Here is a 25208-nt window from a genome sequence, read left to right as displayed (position 1 = left end):
TACAAACCCAAACCATTTCAAGCCCACTAGAATGGCTATAATCTATAAAAAGAACTCTTTTTAAAGCCAGTCACAAATGAACACGTAACTCCGTTCACACTAAATTTTTAGAATAAAAAACTTTACAGACAAAAACCAGAATCATTATAGGAGGCCAATGTTTTGGACTGAGTTCCTGTACTAGGCCACAAAAGAAAAGACTTCTAAACCAAAATGGAGTTACTCCTGTTAAATGTCACATCACCCAAGTTAGAGAGATGACTCCATGAGTAAGTTGCTTGCTACACAAGCATAAGAATGTGAGTTTGGACTCCCATCACTCACATAAAAAGTCAGAGATGGTGGCATGTGCCTACATTACTAGTGCTGGAGTGGGAAGGGGAGACAGATGGAACTTGGGAGCTCACTGGCTCTAAGTGAAATGATGAGCTCCAGGTTGAATGAGAGAGTGTCTCGAAAAATAAGTCCACCCTACCATACCCACCCCCACACACTATACACAATGTCACATAATCAAATTGAAACTTTAAGGAAGTAAATGGGTCCCAAACAGACCAATTTGTCCTGAAAACAGATTTCAGACAACCCCTTCTGCTTTACTCTTAAAACAATAACAACAAAACAAAAGCCTGAAACTAGAGAAATGGTTCAGGGGTTCTGAGCACTTACTGCTCTTCCAGGGGGCCCAAGTTCATTTTCCAGCACCCACATCAGGTAACTCCAGCTCCAGAGCATCTGACACTCTCTTTGGGCCTCCATGGAGCACCCATACTCACTCTGACACACACATAAAAAAAGGAAAAAAAAACTTTAAAAAAAGTAACCTGATGTTAATTGATCAGCTTTTTTCACTATTGTTGTTTTATTCTAATTTTACAAAACCCACTGTTCAGCTAGTGTCCAGTACACATGCTCACACATTTTACAGAATGGGGTTAATGAATTGCAAAACAGGGTCTGTAACTATATTGAGCATACTTTTATCTTCTGACAAGTGGTTACTTAAGAGTTAGGAAGGGGTAAAACAAGAAGAGAATGAAGCATAAGGGCATGAGGTTATGAAAGTGTACAAAGTGAAGTTATACGGATGGATGTAAACTACACTAAGGCGTTGAACTGTGACACTCTAAATGATAAGTTGCATGCTATCAGGATTATACATCAACTAAGTAGGGCTCATAGGGCCTTACAGAGACCAAAGCAACAATCATGGACCCTGTACAGGTTTGAGCTAAGTCCTCAGCATATATATATATATATATATATATATATATATACCTTATGGTTGTGTAGCTTGGTGTTCTTGTGGGACTCCTAACAGTGGGAGTGAAGGTGTCTCTGACTCTTTTCCCTGCACTTGGGACCCTTTTCTTCTACTGAGTTGCCTTGTCCAGCCCTGATATGAGGGTTTGTACCCAGTCTTACTGTATCATGTTAGGCCATGTTTGGTGGATATCCCTGGGAGGCCTTTTCTTTCTTTCTTTCTTTCTTTCTTTCTTTCTTTCTTTCTTTCTTTCTTTCTTTCTTTCTTTCTCTTTCTTTTTTGAAGGGAAAGGGAAAAGGAGTGGATCTGGAGAAGAGGGGAGGTGGAGGGAGGAACTGGGGGGAGTGGACAGAGAGGAAACTGTGGTTAGGATGTAATATATGAGAGAAGAACAAAAGTGTTTAAAAGAAAAGGCTGTTTTAAAGAAAAAAAGAATGGGTAATTATAACAATAAATAATCACTTTTCTGAGACAGAATCATAAGATATGTCAAGTACTGAAAAGATATATCAAATATGTGACTTACTATTATGTTCCATTATAATATTGAGACAAGATAAATTTCAATAAAGTATAAAATGATTATTTACTTGATATAGACATAAAAGACTATATTAAAAGTATAGAACAAAATAAATGCCAAGTGAAAATCATTAAAATATTAAAAGATAGTATCATTAAGTATTTAGCATCATTCTTAAAAATGAGAATTTATCCATAAAAGGTGCTATTTTTCCTACTCAATAGTCTTGGAGGATTCACAAATGCAAAATAGAATTTTTTAACACCTAAACCAGCTCCTCTTGTAAATGAATTTTGAAATTTTGTATAAGCAGGCTTCCATGAGGAACTGAACATTTTACCATAAATATGCACATAATGCTATCCAAAGAATAAACTGTTTCTCTTTTTTACATTTTTAAGATAAAATGGGCTTATATTTATGTGCTCATTTATTTATTTTATAAACTTTATTATAAAATTTGCAAATATATGGAAAAAAACACACACCCTTTCTATTAAACTTTTATCTGGAAACTGCTTCCCCTAATATGTGAAACAAAAACCAAGTAATATAATTTTATAAGACTTTATTCACATAATTAAACACTTTATTTTGCCTTATGAAAAACAAAATAAGGCAACTACTTGTTCTAGGAAGATGTCAGAGTGGTGGCATGGCTTGACTCTCTCAGTCTCTCCCATAAAAGCCCAAAATGCAACCAGAAAACAAAAGCAAGCACATCAATATCTACAACAAAGCCAATAAGCACTTTATGTGAGCGCAGTGAAACTCACAACACTGCAATAAGAACTGGGTAAAGAGTGTGGAAACCATGCTTACAGACAATGAAAACCACCAAGCACAGAAGCCTGCTTTGACATAAATAATCTTAAAAAACTGGCAGTTTGTGGGTTGTTTTTTTTTTTCCCCCTAGCCTACCAACACCATCCAACTTGACCCTAGTTCAGGACTATTGCTGCAGAAAAATAGTGGTAGGGGCAAGCAGAAGGAATCTGAAGTTTTAAGGCTTGTTAAGTAAAAGGATACACTGCAAAGCCAGCAGAGAGAACTGATAAACACAGCACTTACTACATACCCTCAAGCCTGGATGGTGCCAGAACTGCAAATGACTCTGGACTCCTTGTTTTTATATTTGTACGACAAAGCAAGTCTGTGACTACTTGAGATCTGTTACTAGACTAAACAAATGAATCAAAGTGCTGATGCTGTTCAGAGTCATAACACATAAAATGGGGGAAGAGCCTAGAAAAGCAACAATTTCATGAGGATAGACTAGAACTGGACCTATCAGGGAACTCATGATTTGCAAATTCTTCATATTTATGTGTGTGACATTTATATATAGATGCTATATCATGAGGCACTATACACTCAAAATGTGATTCAAGTTGCTTTTATCAAGTATTCTATCAGAGTAACAAGAAAAGTAACTAATACAGAAAACTGGTACCAAGAAATGGGGTATTGCTGTGATAAACCTGACTATGTGGTTTGCAGGCCTTTAGACCTGGCTTAAAGGAGGAATGTGGAAGAATTTGGAACACGGGGTTAGAAAAGCCTTAGAATGCGATAAGCAATTAAATGGGCCATTCTGCTAGGAATCTGGAAGACCAGAATACTGAGGAAAATGTAGATAGTAAGAGGCCCAGATGATGATGTTTCAGACTCGGAACAAGAACTGTATCAGGGACTGGGCTAGACGCCATGTATGTTACATTCTGGTAAAGAGTGTGGCTGCCTTCTACCAATATCCTGCAAACTTGAGCAAGGCTGAATTACAAAACAATGGACTATTTGTTTGGCATAGGAGATGTTAAGACAGGAGAACATTCAGGCTGTGCCATGGTTATTGCTTTCTACTCTCATCCAAGTCTGCAGTGAAAAAGAGCAAAAAGTGGAGCAGGAAGTTATAAAAATGTGCAGTTTAATAAAGAAAATTGTGAGTGAATTTAAAGTTATAGATAAGGCGGGTTCAAAACTAGCTATAACTAGAGATTACTAGCACCACAGAGAAACATTGCTCTGTACTGGGACAAGAGGAAAGGTGTTCACTCATCAAAGGCTCTGTCTTGTAAAAATATGCTAATTTGAAAAGAGTTTAAGGGGATATGCAGCTAAAGGGGTTCTTTGCCTAAGGAACTATTTCACTAGGTCAGACACAAAGGTAGTTCAACTGTGGTCCAAGGGGACCAGGCTTCATCCCAGGTGAATGTAAAACCTGGCAGTGTGATCCATGTGGCACTGGTTTTTCAGGAATGAAAGCTGCAACATTAAGGGAGTTATAGAAGTTGCACCATGGTTCCAGAGAGCTGCTGAGGCCAGGCAATATATGGCAGAGCTAAAGTGTCTGCAAAGAGGATCCTGCCTGAAGCTGTGAAGGCAAAACCTAAGTTGTAATGAATACTCAGAATGCTGCAGACCCAGAACTAGAGGTCATCTGCTGAGAAAAAAGGTGAAGGCAAGGAGCAGAGATGGCCTAATAGAGAAATTGTATGCTACAGGTAGCAGAACTCAGGGATGGAGTTACCCAAGCACTTTGGAGCCCAGACATAGTAAGGAATGATCAGACCAAAGCAAGACATACCCAGCATATGTTTAGCATCTGGGACTTGGAGAATTTGTCTGGGCTTTTCATTTTTTCCCTTTTTTGTGTATGTGCTATACACATGCAGATGCTTACACTCTGGAGCATGCACATGAAGGCCGGAGGATATGTTGGGTATCATCCTCTATTGCTTTCCATCTTATTTTTTTAAACAGAATCTCTCATTAAACATGAAGTTCTTTTTCAGCTGAGCTGAGTAGGCAGCAAGATCCCAGGATCTGCTTGTCTCCACACTGCAATGAGGGGGTTAGAGGTTCATGCATCTATGCCCAGGTTTTAAGTGGGTGTTGAGGATTAAAACTTACTTTTTTTGCTTACATAACTATCACTCAACTTTGAACATCTAGACAGTGTTGGATTAAAGTTAGAGACTAGGGGGAACTTCTGAAGTTGGACTGAATACACTTTGCCTTGTGAGATGGAGATCAGAGAGGTGGAAGATTATAGCTTAAAAGTATTGTGCTTGAACATCAAATTGACAAGAAGTAGATTTGAGATTATTAATCATGATTGTTAGATTTGACAGGTTTTTTAGAATCATCATGGAAAGAAACTATGGCCATGACTATGGGGAGTTCCTAGGTTAGGTTAATTGATATGGGAAAACCCACCCTAAATATGGGCAGCACCAATCAATAGGCCAAGGGTCCTGGCCAAAGAAGAAAGAGAGCTGAGCACTATCATTCATCTCTCTGCTTTCCACCTGCTGATTCAATGTGATTAGTAACTTCACACTCCTGCCACATGCATGCCTTCCTCACCATGATGGACTGGACCCTCAAACTGAGAACCCAAACAGTCTCTTCCTTAAGTTGCTTTGGTCAGACATTCTATCACAGCAACAAGAAAAGTAACTAATACAGATAGTAAGGAATTATAACTGTTGAGAAAAACTGTAAGTCTTGAGATTACAATAACAAGAAATAAATGGGGGTAAGGGAGGTGACTTGGAAAGAGAGAAAGTCAATGCCTATGGATTTCTGTATGTGTATTATACTTAACATCGAAAACAATAAACTTTTAAAGATGTATTTTTAGAACCCACTAAACAAAACAACATCCTAAAAGCTGCTAAGAGAACACAGGCCTTAGAAAAGAACAAATGTGACTCAGTGAAGATTTGACCTGAATTAGCACCATCCACCTAAAACGAGAACAGACTACTCTAAATGGACTACTTCGGAGTACAGGACCCTCACAACAAAAACTTTACTGATCATGTTCTTAATTTGCTTTTCAAAATGTAACTGGTTGATAAAATCAGCCCCTCACTGTATCTATTACATCACCCAGTATCTTTCACATAACAATATGAAAAATCCCTCTTAGAATTTAGGGCCAGAATCATTTTCTCTTCAACATGTGTAATTTATCAGAAAATATGTGAACCTTAGGAATTTGACTACCTTGATTTAGTAGCTCTATAATATATGCATATTTTAAAGTATGTTACATAAGATAAACACACTTTGTCAGTTAAAAATTTAAAAAAATGTAAACTAAGAAATTCATTAAGTTTCATTTGTAGTGGGGAAATTGATCTCTACATAGCTGTTTTTGAGGTAATTTACCTTCTTTTTTTCTCCCCCCTAAAGATTTATTTATTTATCTCATATACAGTGTTCTGTCTGCATGTATGCCTGCTCACCAGAAGAGGGCACCAGATCTCATTACAGGTGGTTGTGAGCCACCATGTGGTTGCTGGGAAATGAACTCAGGACCTCTGGAAGACCAGCAGTGCTCTTAACCCTCTCTGGCCTCAGTAACTTACCTTCTTAACTACACTTGAGTGTTACAACCATCACTAACTCCAGTCCCAAGGGGATCAGATGTCCTCTTCTGACTTTAGCAGCTACCAGACATGCACATGGTGCACATACATACTACAAGCAAACCACTCATACACATAAAAAAATAAATATATCCTTAAAAATTCGTTTATTTCATTGAGAAAATACATTCTCAAAATCTTTTAACATATTAGTTTGATAAAAAAACTTCATGCATGCTTTTAAGTCTAAAATTACTTCAAAATAAATAGCTAAAAATGTTTAAGAACTATTTACACACAACTTTTTCACTATTTCAAAATGAACAGTTTAAAAAATAAAGTCCTCACAATAATCATGGCTGACCATAGATGATGAGTATCATATTCCATTTCATAGATTAGGAGAAAATTTACTGGAACTTTTTTTTAATATTTATTTTTCTTATTTATTGGGGTGTGTGTGTGTGTTTAAGTACTAAAATCCCAGAAAACTTCAGCTCATCACAGCAAGCCAATTCAGAACTTTACCTACTTATGTTCAAATGGCTACAGAAACACTTTTAATTGTCTTGCATTTAAAAACTTTTTGAGGCCGGGCGGTGGTGGCGCACGCCTTTAATCCCAGCACTCGTGAGGCAGAGCCAGGCAGATCTCTGTGAGTTTGAGGCCAGCCTGGGCTACCAAGTGAGTTCCAGGAGAGGTGCAAAGCTACACAGAGAAACCCTGTCTCGAAAAACCAAAAAAAAAAAAAAAATTTTTTTGAATATTCTATTCATTACAAACTTTTTCATATCACTAAGTCATTATGGTGAAAATTATCTCAAAAGGTGTTAGGCCTTTACGTCATCTCTAAAACATAAAATTATATGCTGTGGATATTGTTCTGTATAAATAAAACACTGATTGGTCAGTGGCCAGGCAGGAAGTATAGGCGGGACAAGGAGAGAGGAGAATTCTGGGAAGTGGAAGGCTGAGTGGGAGAGACACACTGCCAGCCACCTCCATGACAAGCAGCATGTGAAGACGCCAGTAAGCCACGAGCCACGTGGCAAGGTATAGATTTATAGAAATGGATTAATTTAAGAGATAAGAACAGTTAGCAAGAAGCCTGCCACGGCCATACAGTTTGTAAGCAATATAAGTCTCTGTGTTTACTTGGTTGGGTCTGAGTGGCTGTGGGACTGGTGGGTGAGAGAGATTTGTCCTGACTGTGGGCCAGGCAGGAAAACTCTAGCTACAATTATAAGTATTTTCTGGGCTTTTTACAAAAGATGCCCTTTTATTGTTCTTTCCTTTTGTCCCTTCTGCTGTCATTTTCTGTTTCAGAGATGATAATAAACTATGATTTTTATATTCAAAACAAGGTAACTGAAATACTACGAGAAATTCTTTAGTATGAATCACATAAAACCTATCTGAATGGGAAATTCTATTTTTATATTAAGTAAAAAGAATTCTATCCTAAGGAACAATATAAGCTTTAATAAGAATGGGAGGTGCGCAGAGGGATGGCTCCGTGGTTAAGAGAAACTGCAGTTCCCAGCACCCACTCGACAGTTTACTGTCCATAACTACAGTTCCAGGAGATCCAGAACCCTCTTGTGCCTTCTGCCAGCACTAGACACACACAGTTCACTTACATACATGCAGCCAAAATCCTCACATACATAAAATAAATAAATAAATCTTTAAAAAATAATAGAACACATGTGATAATCTTAGCTGCCAACTTAACTGAATGTGGGATCAACTAAGATGCACCCTTCTGTGTGGGTCTATAAAGTTATCTCCTGGGGGACTAACTGAGTGGGGAAGAGCCTCCTTCAGGGTAGGGAACACCTTCCCATAGCAGCCCATGTGTAAAGAGATCCAGGTAAAAAGTAACACTGTGGTTTCCTGCCTGCCTTTACTCCCTACTGGTGAGAATGTCTACCCTATTGCTATCATCCTTTGCTGACATCAGAAGCAAGCTTCTTTAGTCTTCCAACATAGACTAAATACCAGTGGCTCTCCAGGTCTTCAGGTCTTCAGTGCCGGCCAGTCTCATAAACTGAGAAGCTACCCGAGTCAGAATCTCTAGTGTACAGGCAGCCATTGTTGAACTAACTAGTCCTTATCATGTGTGCCAATCTTTTAACAAACTCCCTTTCTAATATATATTTATACTATCTGTTCTCCTCTTCTAGAGACTCCTAAGTGATACCATACAGAAAGAATACTTAGGCTTCAATATAAAGCCAAAAATGCTAGGGTGAGTTGAGAATAACAGCTTATTTTCTGCTTTATATAAAAAACACATTTAATTAATCCTTAATTAAAATGAACAATGACATTTTATCATAAAGCTAACTTTTATGTTTGTATTTATAAAAACAATGCATAGAAAGTTATTTTGATGGTATACTCATTCCAAATATGAAGCTGACACCTATTTAAAAGTACTGGCTACTATCCCAAGCATAAAATGGATAAACAGAAGAACACTGATAAAGTATTTTCCCTACTTTCCCTTTTAACTCAATTCTGTACTCTAAAAATTTCAATCTAATTTGTGACAAGTGACAGTCACAAAAAATGGACTATAAAAACATTTATAGTGAAAAGTTTGGGGCACATTGGCCCCTGTCCATCATTATAAACCCAGTTCCCTCACTCTTCCTTGAATAAGTCTACTGGTTTCTTCTACATTCTTTCAGAGATTCAGCAAGCAGTTCCTTAATAAAATACAGAGGGTTGCAAATATTCCACAAATTCTAAGTGCTTTTCTTTGTATCATTTATTTCAACTCAATATGGCCTGTATTAATGCCTACCTATTCTTTCTCAGTGCCTAATACAGCCTTTGATTCTTTAGCAAGGCTTTTAAGTGAGGAGCAGCTTAGGCACAGCAGGACTGTGAATAAAGGCAGAGTCAAATGGTTACAACAGACACATAATCAACCCTTAAGCCTGCTGTGGGATGTTCTCTATGGCAAATGTTTTGCTCTGATTGGTTAGTAAATAAAACACTGATTGGCAAGAGTAAGTATAGGTGGGACAAGGAGGAGAAGAATTCTGGGAAGTGGAAGGCTGAGTCAGGGAGACACTGCTGGCCGCCGCCATGACAAGCAGCATGTGAAGATGCCGGTAAGCCACGAGCCATGTGGCAAGGTATAGACTTATAGAAATGGATTAATTTAAGAGATAAGAACAGTTAGCAAGAAGCCTGCCACGGCCACACAGTTTGTAAGCAATATAAGTCTCTGTGTTTACTTGGTTGGGTCTGAGCGGCTGTGGGACTGGCGGGTGAGAGAGATTTGTCCTGACTGTGGGCCAGGCAGGAAAACTCTAGCTACATAAGCCCTTCCAGGAACGTTCTGGTAGAAGAACTAATTTCTTTCTAAATACCTAGCCTTGTACCTATGGTATTTGCTTTATTGTACACTATGGTTCCTTTTATGATATACACAGCATATCTGGCCTCCTTTTTTCAGTTAAAGACTCTTGTTAAGACTTTCTGACAGAATGAAGCATAAACCTCAGTTACCACAGGACTTAAGAAAATGAGTTACTATATAATCATTATCTATATCATAATAATTAATCTATTTGCAAAGACTCAAGTGTATTAGGTACAAAATATAACCCTAGTACTCAAGTACTTATTTGTATTATGAGTTAGAAATAAAATTTAAAAGTGATAAGTAGTCAGTGGTATAATCAAGTATCACAGGAATGTAGCCTAAGGACAGTGTACTATATTTAGAATCATGAGCAGACATTAAGAAGGATGCTTTTCAGTGTACCAAAACAGGCTGGTTTCAAAAAGCATGCAGCAATATGGTCCAAGAAGGCAGATTACATGCAGTAATGAGCTGTCCTTTAAGACATCTAGGCTGAAAGTGGCAGGCTGTGGTCCAAATCCAGGCAACTGTCTTTTTCATTTGGGCTTTCAATAGATATTACATTTTTAAGTGGTTAAAAAATAAACACAGTACTTCAATACATGTCAGGCCATCCATTTATACATTGCCTGTGACTGACACACAGCAGAGTTGGGGAGATACGGCAGGCACCGGGGAAATCACAGTGCCCATAACATTTACTACCTGGCTTTTTATAAGAAACCTTGTCAAACCCTCTCTTAAGAAGGCCTGTACAGTTGACACACTGAGTGAGGGGCACTCGTAGATCAGGGGAAGACCTGGATGTCATCCTAGAAGTGAGAAGGAAGCTACTGAGCTTTAAGTAGAAGAGTGACAATTAGATTTGCATTTTAGAGGTCATTCTGCTGTCATATTGGGAACTAAAAGTGTTAGGAGTGATAAAGCTAGTGTAGTAAATAACTTCAACGAGAAATAAATACAGCTTGGACTCTGGTGGTAAAACAATGAGGCTAGGAAAGACTACTTCCAAATGCACATGGTTCAAAGTCTGGTTTAATCACTTCAGTGAGCATTTTTAACTGTGGTGATATATTGTGTACCCCAAAAAAGCTTACCTGGGGATCAGAGGACAGAACCAGCCACTAAATTAGACACAGAGGTCAAGCAGTGGTGGCACACACCTTTAATCCTATCACTTGGAGGCAGAGATCTATCTAGATCTCTGTGAGTTCAAGGCCACACTGGGCAGTGGTGACACATGCCTTTAATCCCAGAAAGTAATATGGCAGGACACAGAAAGGCATATAAGGCGTGAGGAAACAGGAACTCGCTCTCTTGAGGCTGAAGATTTTGTAGAGGTAAGCTAGTGGCTGGCTGTTCTGCTTCTCTGATCTTTCAGTTTTTTTTTTTTTTTTTTTTTTTTTTTTTTTTTTTTTTTTTTGGTTTATCGAGACAGGGTTTCTCTGTGTAGCTTTGCGCCTGTCCTGGAACTCACTTGGTAGCCCAGGCTGGCCTCAAACTCACAGAGATCCGCCTGGCTCTGCCTCCCGAGTGGGATTAAAGGCATGCGCCACCACTGCCCGGCTGATCTTTCAGTTTTCACCCCAGTATCTGGTTCTGGGTTTTTTATTATAAGACCTTTCAAGATTCATGTTACATTTAATAATCATAATCTCAAAACTACTATGCCAGGAATGCTCTCCAAAAGGAAAGGCTAAGATAAAAATGTCAGCATAGTGCTGTACATCTGAAAACTTGGGAATTATTGCAAAATAAATACTTCCAAGTGTCTTTCTAAATGTGATTTATATTTTTGCAAACTGGAAAAGACTATTTTCATTAAATTTATGTTTAAACTATTTAAAGGTAAAAATAATAAAATATAAACTAACATAAAAGCAGAATAAACATAAACAGTCTTTACGTACATTTCTATCATACTTTCTTGCCCACATGTAGTAAAGAGAAAACAAAGAACATACCTGCTACATTCTAACAATGTAACTTTAAGCCGGCCTTCAGTAAGTGCCCACTGTTGGATATGGATAAGTTCTTCATCTTCTTCAAATCCTTGCAAGGCTTGGTATGGAAAAAACGGCTTAAACCTGACAAAAGTAAAGATAAGTCTAAATTTCTGAATAATAATCATTGTTTAGAGCACAATGAATACCTACCTGTTTAACAAAAGACTCAAAACATTTAATAGTGCATTAGCTCTACAAAACCAAAGTATAACACAATTGGAAGCCAATGGTGCCTTCTCTGTATCATCCAGGAGTTGTGGTTTTGTGGATACCCTTACTAACAAGCCCAGGACACTTAGAATACAGAAAGGGGGGGCTGGAGAGATGGCTCAGAGGTTAAGAACACTGACTGTTCTTCCAGAGGTCCCGAGTTCAATTCCCAGCAACCACATGGTGGCTCACAACCATCTGTAATGAGATCTAGTGCCCTCTTCTGGCCTGCAGTCATACATGCTATAATAAATAAATAATTAAAAAAAAAAAAAAAAAAGAATACAGAAAGGGGAAACTCAGAGGCATCCAAAAGGCCCTAAAGTTTGAATGAAGACAGATTCTTTGGATTAGATGAGAAGTTCCTACAATACATGATCAAAATTCAGAACGCATGGTCAATGGACACAAAATGATAGTGGTTAGTACTTAATAATGAGATAATAATAACATAAACAGCAGCAAAGGCAACTACTGAACCTGCTATTTGCTGGCAATTAGTATTGCTTTGTACGAGTTATCTTTAATGTCCACGCTCCATATTGGGTGTTACTGAGCACTCCCCTCTCCAGATAGTGAAGCTTAGAAAGGTTACTGAAGATTTGACTCAACCAGAATTCAAGCTAAACTGACTTTATCAAAGCCTAAACTATGAAACATCTCAGCTACCTATGACTTATTGGAGCACTGTGTGGTTATTGTTAATAGCCTTTTTTCTTATGGAAATGCCTGTGCTGAGTTACAAATTGTAGGAGTTTAAAAAGAGCAAAACTTTAACTTCAACCACAACTCATAACCCTCCATTAAAGCAAAAGACAAAGAATATGAGAAAAACCTGGGCTTGAAGTTCTGTGATGTTCAATCTACATTAGCCATGACATTTACCTATTCAGAAAATTTTAAGGTTTAAAAGAACAAAACAAATGTACTATGGTTTATCTTGAAGGACGCTGATAGAGGAGGGAAAGTCCTGTTTTCCAGTAAATGTGAATAAAGGGAAAATCTACTGAAGGAAGAAGTAGGAACACAGACAATGCTTGTTGCTTTCTACTGGTTTTAAATTAGAACAGAAAGCAGAAAGCCCCTCAGTTTCTCCAAAATATTACACTAATTTGCTTTTGAAGCCATTTGACTCAGACATGTTCCAAATTCTTTGAGACTAAAAAAAGATCACAGGAGCATGAGTTAAACAGTATATGATATATAGTCTAATTGTATTTATTAATGCCTATAGTGTTTTGCTAAAAATGTTTATGCAAAAAATACAGTAAAATAAGTAAATGTGTGCATTCTATTTAAGATATGGATAAAAATACAATGAACAGGATAAAGCTGTCATTCAGCAAGCCAGTCAAAAGAATCAACCCTGAGTTTTGTTGATACACTAATGAGAGACCTGCCCTTTCCTAAACAGAAACCAAAGGAGTGTGGATTGGGGAGTGGGGACAGAGAGGGGGAAGGGAGAGACTGGGAGGAGAGGAGGGAAGGGAAACTGCAGCCAGGATGTAAAATTAATTAATTAATTTATTTATTAAAGGAATTAAAATAGTAAAAAAAAATAAACAGGTTAAATCTTGGGGGGGAAAAGAGCATATGGCTTTCAAAACTGTTTAAGACAAAGCTTTTCCCTACCTGTAAGGAAGGCCAACAACTAAGTAGGCTGCTTCTACTCTGCCTTTGCCTTTCCATTTTACCACCTCCTGCCAAGCTATCAATTAAAAAAGGTTTGTTTTCCCACTCAGGCTTGCAGAAAATTAGCCTTCTTTAGCAAGCTACCCGCACTTCCTCCTACTGTAGAAAACTTAAATACTAATCTTATGAAGACTAGAATTAAAGGAGACAGTATGAGATCATCTAACCTGCTCCCCAGTAAAATCTTGTGAAAAATTTTTAAAGAAAATTAAAACCAAAACAAAGTCTCTGAAATGGTCCTCAGGGCAAATAGTAAATGAAGAAACATCTATTCAAAAATTTTATAAAAACTTAGTAAGAAAGACAAGTCTGATACTTGAACCAAGATGCTCCCTTTCTCTCAATAAGCTCAGAGAGGCAGATTGTGCTCCAGATTGATACAGCTCCAAGTGAAGGGCTTTGTCTCTAGGAGAGAAGACTGATCAGTGTTCTCACCAAGCCCTCAGCTGCCTGTTACAAGGCTAAGTTCTCGACACTGCAGTAAAGAGGCATGATGATTCTGTTCTTTGATTTGTGGAATGAGGCAACTTGGGTAGGGCACCCTGAGGAGACAACACTGAGGGCCTGACTGACTGTTTCCCAGCCCACAGAGTTCCACAACCCAGTGCTCAGTTCCTAAAGTTGGGGTTACACCCAGAGACAAGCCTACTAATGTTTCCTTTCAACCACTACTTTCAGAGTCTTGGCACAGATACTGTGCTGAGAGGAGGACAGAACAGGTCAAAACTCTTTTGAAATCCTTTTCTAACAAAGCTAATTTGGTGCACAATAGACTACGGAGACTCACTGAAGATTCAAGGGTTCAAGGAATATACACCCTATAGACTCCTGAGCTTCCACAGGAGAACCAAAATATTTTAGAAGAGCTGGGAGCATCTTTCCTAGGATCAAACAAATATCATGCGCCGACCAAAGAAACTACCGTGGAAAGAGTCACACTTTAATTTGATTAGTCTAAAAAACAACAATTTATACTCCACAGCACTGTCAGAAGCAACAGACTCATGAGCAGACGATGCTTAATACTGAAAGGAGACACATTGTCCAAGAAAAATCTAGACAGTACCTAGAAAACAAGCAAACTAAACATGCTGGTACACGCCTATAAACCAAACCTAGTACAAATCTTAAGTTGAAGGTTAACCTGGGCTACTTGATAAGATCCTGTTTCAAAGATCACATGTGGTAACGAAGTAGAAGGGTGAGTTTATTGAAGTGGTACAGGACTGGGAGTACGTGTGAAAATGTCATTAAAACTCCTGTCTCAAAAACAAACAAAGCAGGTACAAGCACTGGACTAAGAGAGACCAGTGCCCATGAACTCCTAAAAAGTATTACCTGAAACTTCTAGTTTCTAGCAAAAAAATTACAAAACATTCAAACAAACAGGAAAATGTGATCCACCCAGCATGGAAATGAAAATAATAGAAAAAAACGAACTGCTTGTGAGAGTTAACAGACTATAGAGATCATCAGTTTAAAACAGTGATATTTATACTGGAAAAAGGCAGAGAAATGGTAAGAAAGGGTATAAATTAAATCACCTATTTTACGAGGTTAAACAGTAGAGAACATTACAGTTGAATCAAAAATAGCTGTGATATTGCTGAAGCTGTGACATTACTACACCACTTAGCAGCTGTTAAAAAGAGAAATAGTTACAAATGGTCACTCCTGGACAAATGGGGTTTAGAGCAGTAACCTGGCAATTTTTATAAAATCTCTTCTGTTTAGGCTGTGGCTCAATGGTAGAGTAGGTCCTGTGTTAAATTCTCAACACCTAAATAAATCCTTCTTTTCTATTCGATTTTTAACTTATATGCATAAACTAAAATGAAGAGAGACAGGACCGAATAGTAGGGGATGTGAAACTGCTGGATTAGACAATTAGAAAATTGTCATTCTCTATTAAATCTGAAAAGACATACAAGCCTATGACTCAGCAATCCTAGCCCAAGTAGTATCTAAAGGAAATGTACACAATGTTCATGAAAAGACGTCTGCAAAACTGTTCATAACAACACTAAGCAATTGTCCATCATCATTCCACTGAGGCATAATTACAGTCTACAGAAAATAAAATGAACAAACTACAGTTATATGCACAAAGATTTAATCAAAGAAGCTGGGGGGGGGTACACATAATAAAATTCCATTTATAAAGTTAAAAACCAGGACAAAAAGTCTTAAAAATCAGAAGTCAGGAGAGTGGTTTCTTTAGGCCATGCTTCTTCATTTGTTTAATGTTTCTCTCTCTCCTCTCTCTCTCCTCTCTCTCCTCTCTCTCCTCTCTCTCTCTCTCTCTCTCTCTCTCTCTCTCTCTCTCTCTCTCTCTCTCGGTGGGGGTGGGGGTGTGTGTTCTTCTGTGCAGGTACACATGTGTGGACATCAGGGGACATCCTTGAGTGTCATCCTCAGTAAGGCTATCCATCTCCTTTGAGAGAGTATCTCGAATCGCCTTGAAGCTTACCAATTATGCTTCACTGGCTGGTCAGCAAACCCCAAGGATCCTCCTGCCCCACCTTCCCCAGCACTGAGATTACAAGCATACCACCATGCCCAGCATTTTTATCTAGGTTTAGGGAACTGAACTCAGGTCCTCATGCTGTTTTTATGGCTGTTCATCCTATCAAAATTCTGAGCTAAACTGTCACAATTTTAAACTTTTCAGGCAGTGAGTTAAATCTTCAATTAATGTTTAAGGACAAGAAACAAGTTTGACTTTTTTTTTTTTTTTTTTTGGTTTTTCGAGACAGTGTTTCTCTGTGTAGCTTTGCGCCTTTCCTGGAACTCACTTGGTAGTCCAGGCTGGCCTCGAACTCACAGAGATCTGCCTGGCTCTGCCTCCCGAGTGCTGGGATTAAAGGCGTGTGCCACAACCGCCCGGAAGTTTGACTTTTAAATGTGTTACTTTAGTATATTAAATATATATTAAAATATGTAATTTAAATTTTATACCTACAGAAGAAGCTAAGCCTTCTTCTCATATATGGATGACAGATTCTTTTGTAACATCTAAATTATGTTTTTACTCTAAGATGTCTTTTCAGGATTGTTCTGTAAAACACCCTGAATGCCAGCTGGTGACATCTCTATCACATGGCAGCAGTAAAACTGTTTGCAAACACTGTGATCTTTAGAGAGGGTTTACTACAAACCCAGTATAAAAATATGCTGAGGTCTAGAGCTACTCGACTTTAGTCAGCTTGTGTGTTCTTTCCTGGTAATAAATTGACTAGAGTTTTCAGACCAGTAAAAGGCAAACCTCTAACAATTAGAGCTAGTTTAAAAAAGGTCACAGCCCCTCAATGCAGAGCAAGAATTCTACCTCTAGAAATAACCAGGCAAAGGTAAGATGAAGACTTGTCAAGGAGGCAAAGTATTGTGAAAAGAACACAAAATTTAAAACAATACAAATAGACATGGTATGCATAACTAACTCCATTACGTAACAAAGCGTATTATTTCAGTAAGGTTTTTTTTTTTTTTTTTTTTTTTTTTTTTTTTTGGTTTTTTTCGAGACAGGGTTTCTCTGTGTAGCTTTGCGCCTTTCCTGGAACTCGCTTTGGAGACCAGGCTGGCCTCGAACTCACAGAGATCCGCCTGGCTCTGCCTCCCGAGTGCTGGGATTAAAGGCGTGCGCCACCACCGCCCGGCTCAGTAAGGTTTTTTATCTCCTAGTTCTTGTTCAAAATTGGGGGAAGGTTGTACTCTATCTGTGAGAAGATGAGGTTTTTCTTTATTCTAACATTTTCAAAACTGCAAGGTATCATATGAATGTTATATGTTAAACATAGAATTCATCAAGCATCTATGTCACCTCTGAAGTACCTGTCAACACTCTTTAAAAGTCTGCTCCGTGTTTATAAAGAACACATTTTGTCTTCTACACCCATATACCAGATTTCAGTGCATGACTGTAAGAAAGCACATTTTCCTTAAGAGCAAGTTTTTTTTTTCTACTACATGATAATCAAAACTAGTATGAACACTGTCAGTCAACAAACAGGAGAGATGTTTAAACCTTAAACATTATCTGGGGCAACCTCCTCATTTTCTCCAAGGAAGCAAAGGCACTGAAAAGTAAAGTGACGGACCTACACAACTAGCTTACTAGAACTACTGTCACAGCAACTAAGCCTGTCCTACTTCTCATCCAGCTAGAATTTATGTGGGAGGCATTGCTCTAGGAGCTTTGTCTATATTATTAACTTACTTAACTCTTCTGAGGTTTATTTTAAAGATTATTTATTAATAGTGTATACAGTGTTCTGTCCACATGTCTGCCTGCACACCAGAAGAGAGCATCAGATGTCATTATAGATGGCTATGAGCTCCATGTGGTTGCTGGGAGTTGAACTCAGGACCTCTAGAAGAGCAGTCAATGCTCTTAAGCACTGAGCCATCTCTCCAGCAAAGATATATATATATATATTTGGTTTTTCCGAGACAGGGTTTCTCTGTGTAGCTTCCTGGAACTCACTTGGTAGTCCAGGCTGGCCTCGAACTCACAGAGATCCGCCTGGCTCTGCCTCCCGAGTGCTGGGATTAAAGGCGTGCGCCACCACCGCCTGGCCAACTTACTTAACTCTTAAACACACATGTAACAGCATTTCTTCTTTTTAATTTTTAACTGTTATGTTTTTAGCCATTCAATTAGAGGAGTATCATGAAAATGAAAACATTTCCAAATACTTATTCTACACAACACTATATGTGAAAGATGGATTTACAAATATCCTATAATGTAAAGGAGAAAATTAGAACCTAAAGGGAACAGATATACAACCAAGTCTGAAAGCAGCGGTGCACCCACACCCAAGGCCAGTGCTCCTTTCAGAATAAAGCTGTATTTGAACCTAGCAACTGATGATCTTGCCCACTGTAGGTGGATGATACATTATTCTTACTCTTAATGTGTCAGACTAGTGTGCTAACAAAATAACATGTACTATATTATTACTCTACTCTTAGGGCAGGTATCTGGGAAGAAGGGGGTAAGAATCAAGAAGGAACAAAAGGAACAAAAGAAAGGGGGAAAACTTACATACAACTCAGTTATCTTTCATTGGGAATTCATGTCAGCTTCATGCTAGCCCTCACTCCACAGCTATATTCCATATCCGTTTTAACACTCATAATCCCTATCTTTGTCTTTTCTCTGAATTCTTTCTTAGATTTTCCATGATTCCCATGGCCTTTCTGTTTGTTTGTTTGTTTGTTTGAACAAGGCAATAGTGCTGTTTACTTGTGCTTAGACTCTGGCTCTAATACTTACTAGGTTTGAGACCTTTTAGGCAAGTTCAGCTTTTGAGAGCCCCAAGTTCTTCATTTGTTTTTTTTTTTTTTTTTTTGGTTTTTCAAGACAGGGTTTCTCTGTGTAGCTTTGCGCCTTTCCTGGAACTCACTTGGTAGCCCAGGCTGGCCTCGAACTCACAGAGATCCACCTGCCTCTGCCTCCCGAGTGCTGGGATTAAAGGCGGCGCCACCAACGCCCGGCAAGTTCTTCATTTGTAAAAGACAGTAATAGTGTTCATCTTGAACAATTATTTTAAGAATTAGATTATAAGTTTCTCATAAAGCATGCGTCACAGTGATATGCTCTAGAAATACTTCATCAAACTTTCTATGTACCTATATTAAAGCTGGTCTTCTACAGACATGTCAGAGAACAAACTCATCTTCCTCCTCCACAATGAAGCATTTCAGAACTTCACCATGTACTCAAGATTTTACAATCATGGCTAGTGGTCTTCCTTCAACTTTAGACAGCCCTGATTTCACTACCCATAATTAATTGTTTTAAAACAGTACCTTGCATGGTAAGTATCAACTAACAATTGCAAGAGAACAAATCAACATAAGTCAGTACGCCTCCCCACTTTTGCATTCCTAGCTGCTAAATTTTTGTTGTTATTGTTGTTGTTGTTGTTGTTTTCGAGACAGGGTTTCTCTGTGTAGTTTTGGTGCATGTCCTGGATCTCGCTCTGTAGTCCAGGCTGACCTCGAACTCAGAGATCTGCCTGCCTCTGCCTCCCGAGAGATGGGATTAAAGGCGTGGGCCACCGCGGCCTGGCCTCCTAGCCGTTAAATTTTATAACTACATTTATATTTTAAAAATGACTTAAGGAAACCCACAGAGGATTGTTTTATTCATGGACCTTCCTGGTGTGCACTACTGATGGTCAAGTCTATACTTCAAGAAATTTTTCTCCATAGATGTACAGAAATTAAATAATTTCTTGAAGTATAGACTTGACCATCAGTAGTACATCTATGGAGAAAAAAAGCACTCCTAAATAGTTATGATACTAAGAACAAGAGTGACAAATACTGTCATAAGTCCTTCCCTCACTAATCATCCCTATGTTCTCTACCTAGGAGTAGTTTTATCTTCAAACTCTTAATTCTACATAAATATATACATAAATATAATCAAGATTATGTCTAGTCTTAGGAATATAGCTCAGTGGTAACTGCTTACCTAGCATGGGCAAGGCTCTGGGTTCCATTCCCAGGCACTAAAACAAAAAGCAATAAATCAATCAATCTAGAGCTGGTAAGATGGCTTACCAGATAAAGGCACTTGCTGTTAAGCTTGACAAGTTCAAACTCTGGGACCCACACAGCAGAATTCCCACAGGTAGTCCTCTGACTTCCATAGAGGGAGCACTGTACATATGTGTCCCTTATAAAATATATGGTCTAAAATTTTCAGCTTTCACAAAGCAAAAAAGTTGGCAAATCTACACTCCTATTCCTCCAGACCATGTCCCTCCAGCACATATCTTTGAATAATACAAAAGTATCAGTTGATACATTCCTAGCACTTCTGTAAATCACACTGTATTTTCACATGTATCCTTGATTCTCACAACTCATAACAATATATGGAACTTAATAAGCCTTATTTTCTGTAAGTGGAGACTAAAAAGATGAGACACTTAAATATCTTGTTTGTCATTACCCAACAAATGGCATAGTCAAAACTGCAGCAGACCCACCCATTCCTATATGTCTTGCACCATCAACAAGGACTATCAGTACTAAATAGTAATTGAAAATAATGTCCAAATCCAACATTCATCAAAGGTGACTAAGAAAGGAGCAAACAGGAACAGTAGTTCCTTTATATATAGTGAAAATAAACATTAGGTTAAACTAGTGGTTTGCAAACACTTTGTTCTTAGGATTCTCAGATGTGTTTTTCTATGGTGATATTTTATTTGTACTGAAATGTGATTTTATTTGTATGTTAATAAATAAAGTTGCCTGGGGATCAGAGCTAATAGCAAGCCGTAGCAGAAGTCTGGCAGTGGTAGCACATGCCCTTAATCCCGATCACATTACAGGCAGATCTCTGTGTGTTCAAGGATACCACCAGCATGGAGACACACGCCTTTAATCTCAATACCAATCATAGAAGATCTGGAGGTCTGTATAGATGGGCAGTGACGAGGAGGTCATGTGGTTGGGTTTACAACCAATGAGAAGGCAGAACAGAAAGTCTACAAGCAGACAGACACACAGGAAGTAGTTCTCTGGCTGAGGAGGACAGCAGCAGCAGTGAAGGGTAAGGTTTTTAGCTCTTAGCTATTGGCTCTGACCTCTTGGGCTTTTTAACTCTGCAATCGGCTCTGTGTTTCTTATTTAAAAAGATGGTTACATCTACATTACCGAGGACCCCAAAGAGCTGTTGTTTATGGAGATGATATCCATTAATATTCCCATGAGAAATTAAGCTTGCATTCCATTAGCTGTCAGGGTAATGATGTCATATCATCTGACTTCTGGAAAACTCCATTGTAACGGACTAAATGGGGAAAGCAAATTACATTATGAGTACAGCTTTGACTTGGTAGGGCCTCCTCATAAAGGTCTAGGAGAGCCAAAAGAGCACCTCAACTACATTTTGAAAAGAGTTAACTCTTGTGTGTGTGTTACCATTTGTGTATAGGTATACATGATTGTGGAAGCCAGAGGTCAACGTTAGTTGTCTTCCTCTATCACATTCCACCTTATCTTTTTTAAAAATTTTTTCATTTTATTTTATGTGTATGGTTATTTTGTCTGCATGTATGTCTATGCATCATGTGCATGTCTCGTGCCTGCAGAGGCTAGAAGAGGGCATCAGATCCCCTAGAACTAGAGTTACAGTTGGTTGCAAGCTGCTATGTGGGTGCTGAGAACCAAACTCAGGTCCTCTGAAAGAACAGCAAGTGGTCTTAACTGCTAAGCCATCTATCCAGCCTCTCCACCTTATCTTTTGAAACGCAATTTCTCATTGAATCTGGAACTCAATGATTCAGCAGGGGTGGCTACCCAGTGAGCTCTAAGGATCCACCTTTTCTTGGTCCTGTCCACACAGTCTATGACCAAGAGCTGGGATTACAGGTACTTGATACCACACTAAGCTTTTACATGGGTGCTGGGGATCCCAGCTGAAGTCCTCATTCTTGCACTATACCGGCACTTTACCAGTTACAACGTTTCTCACTACTAGATTTTAAAAAAAAATTCAAAAAAGGTACTGTTTTGATTTATTCCCTTTAACACAAATTATTTCTGGACTGCACAGTATCCTTGGTAAGGCAGTATTTAAATTTTATTGAATAAACTAAACTCTTGTGGAATGGAGAGAGAAAACAATCTAAGGTAAGATTATCACCTCCCAACTGTAGAAAAGACAGGGACAATAAAGTATGAGTATGAAAGTTTAGTCTAGGCACATCAGACAGAAAACAAGCCACACTCCAGATAAGAAGGCAGAGAGATATGAGCAGAGCAGTGAGGAGAAAATTATACTCTAAGGGTATAACTGTTCAGTTTTTTTTTTTTAAAAATAGAAAAAGTTTCTCTGTGTATCCCTGGCTGTCCTGGAACTCACTCTATAGAGCAGACCGACCTTGAACTCAGAGAGATCTATCTGCCTGTCTCTACCTCCAAAGTTCTGGGACTAAAGGCATTACACTACCACTGTCCAGCCAAGTGTCCAGCCTTTTAACTGTTCTCTCTCAAGTAAAAGCAAAATATTTTCTGAAGTGTAACTGTTTTTAATATTGCATGTATCTCCATGTCTGTTTATAATAATCACCTCACTCAAGCTAATTAAACAATACTTGTAAGATTAACAACCTTCCTGTCTGCACTTTGAGAAATCTACCTGAAGTCTATTCTAAGAGAAGATACAAACTACAAAACAGAGAAGCAACTGCTAAGTCATATATTCATGTAGTTCATTCTCTCAACTTTAAAAACTAGATTTTCATTTTATTTGGTCTCAAAAACAATAAGCAGAATGATTTTTCCTAGGATAAACTAAACCAAGAAATCAATACTAATTATAGAAATAGAACACAAATTCCTTATCTGCTAATCCTACTATTTCAGGGCCAGAGGCTGACTTACTTTTAAGAGAAACCTTAAGAGCACAGATATTTCCTAAGCTCCAACAATTATTATCACAGAGTCTGGTTCAATAAATTATCACTGACTTCCAAGACTCTCAGAATTGAGTTCAAATCCTAACTCTGAAGTTATTAAAAATTTCAAGTTTTGAGTAATTTACTCAGCTGTTTTGTTTATTCAGATATTTAAAGCAGTGTTCAGATATTTTAAGTAATTTACTTTTTAAAAAGACTATAACTTAGATGTACTGTTCTTAGAGTTTATTACAAATTAAGATCATCAAAATTTTTCTCTATCAATATCAGTAAACAAAAGGAAACCACTTTACTACAAATATTTAGCTTAATTCATCCCATGTCAAAAGTTTGCTACTATGGTCTGCTTAAAATACAAAAAGTTAGCCGGGCGGTGGTGGCGCACGCCTTTAATCCCAGCACTCGGGAGGCAGAGGCAGGCGGATCTCTGTGAGTTCGAGGCCAGCCTGGGCTACCAAGTGAGTTCCAGGAAAGGCGCAAAGCTACTCAGAGAAACCCTGTCTCGAAAAACCAAAAAAAAAAAAAAAAAAAAAAAAAAAAAAAAAGTTGGACATTAAGAATTAATAATTTTGGCCAGTCGGTGGTAGTGCATGCCTTAAATCAAAGCACTTGTGAAGCAGAGGCAGGCGGATCTCTGTGAGTTCCAGGACAGCCAGACACACCGAGAAACCTTGTCTTGAAAAACCAAAAAAGAATTAATAATCTTAAACCAGTTATGGTACACACTTTTAATCCCAGCACTTGGGAGGCAGAAGCAGGTGGATCTCTGAGTTCAAGGTCAGCTGCCTGATCTACCAAGTTCCAGGACAGCCAAAGCTACACACAGAAACCATGCCTCGAAAAATCAACAAACAATAATCTTTCAAGATACTGGAGTGCTAACTTTTACAGAAAAAGTATATATTCAATAATGGTGAGAACAAAATTTTCATATAACCATATGAGAATACCTTACTCTAGCATATTACAGAGAATAGAAAGACCTGAATGAGTTACTTACATTACCAAATGACTAAAGTAGTAAGACTGTATGTAGTCAGCAACTCTAACCATCCTTCATACTGAGTGTTATTGTACCTAATGGGTATGAAAAACTATTGTGGGGAATGGGAGAGGGAAATGGCTTGTTGCAGGAGAATTGTCCATACAGCCAATCCACGGTGCCAATAAAGCAACTTCAATCTAGGACAGTGTCAGGAATTGGCTAACTGGGATTAGCCATAAAGTTCTTGGAGGACTTTGCAGGGTGGCTAGAGAGGACAGGAGGAGTTGGGAAAATTTCTGGGGTTGGAGGTTCCAGAGAACATGGAGAGAGGGTAAACCAGAGTGGGTCAGCCAATCTCTGCTTTCCTTGGATTTTTTTAGTTCTTTAGCTCAATTTCTGACTCCCGAGATTTTATTATACTAGAACAAATTAGGTAATCATTTCATCATGCAGCTATAATGGCTCAATGGTTAAAACACTTGCCAGGCAAGGCTAAGGACCTAAGTTTAGAACCCTAGCACTTACATGAAGCTGGATGCAGTGGCATCTGTCTATAATCCCAGTGTTCCTATGGCGAGATGGGAGATGCAGACAAGAGAATCACTGGGAGCTTGCAGGCCAGCTGACTTGGCAAACAAGAGCGTATCTCAAAACAAAGTGGAAGGTGACGATAGTATGGATGTTGTCCTCTGACCTCCATGTACCCACCATGGCACACAAGCATGCACGCACGCGCGCGCACACACACATACACACACATGCGCGCACGCACGGGGGGGGGGGGGGCACACAGTGTCACACAGAGAGACAGACAGACTTTAAGAAACACATTTGTGAATCAAACAAAACACTGCATACAACACAAACACCACACGCATGATTTGCTAAATACTTATGTCTGCCTGCAACACTTGTCTAAGAACAAGAATACAAGTTCATTTTCAAGATGTAGACTCCTGGTCCTTAATACTACAATCCCCCACCCCTGCCTCTCTCTCTCTCTCTCTTTCATTTTCAGCTACCAAACAGAAATGATTAGCTCATTACTGCTACCTAAGACCTTGGTTTGCCTGTTCTTTGAGACAGGGTCTCATGTAGCCTAGGCTTACTGTGTAGTCAAGGATGATTTCCTCCTCCATTTCCCAAGTGCTAGGAATACAGATGTGTGCCATGGAGTTACTACTGCTACAAAAGACTTTCCAGCAAAAATTTGTAGTCGCACATTGTAGGTTGTAGAGGTAGCTATAGAGTTGACTCTAGGAGCAACATCATTCCTAAGTCACAATTGCCTGTTTAACTAGTACTTATCTTAGCAATGACCCAA

At 38.6% G+C, this 25208-nt stretch overlaps 1 protein-coding gene across 1 annotated transcript in view; it reads right to left on the bottom strand.

Annotated features, from left to right (window-relative positions):
* Pdzd8 (PDZ domain containing 8) overlaps positions 1–25208 on the bottom strand; it is a 69051-nt gene that overhangs the window by 33391 nt on the left and 10452 nt on the right. The window contains exon 2 of the mRNA XM_052714351.1: positions 11513–11635. Coding sequence (XP_052570311.1) covers positions 11513–11635 — 123 coding nt within the window. The remainder of the gene's footprint in view (positions 1–11512; positions 11636–25208) is intronic.

Source organism: Peromyscus californicus, unplaced genomic scaffold (genome assembly GCF_007827085.1).
Source record: "Peromyscus californicus insignis strain IS unplaced genomic scaffold, ASM782708v3 Scaffold_4__1_contigs__length_199733344, whole genome shotgun sequence".
In the NCBI taxonomy this organism is placed as follows: domain Eukaryota; kingdom Metazoa; phylum Chordata; class Mammalia; order Rodentia; family Cricetidae; genus Peromyscus; species Peromyscus californicus.
Note: the sequence above shows the minus strand (reverse complement) of the source record. Positions and strands in the feature narration are given on the sequence as shown.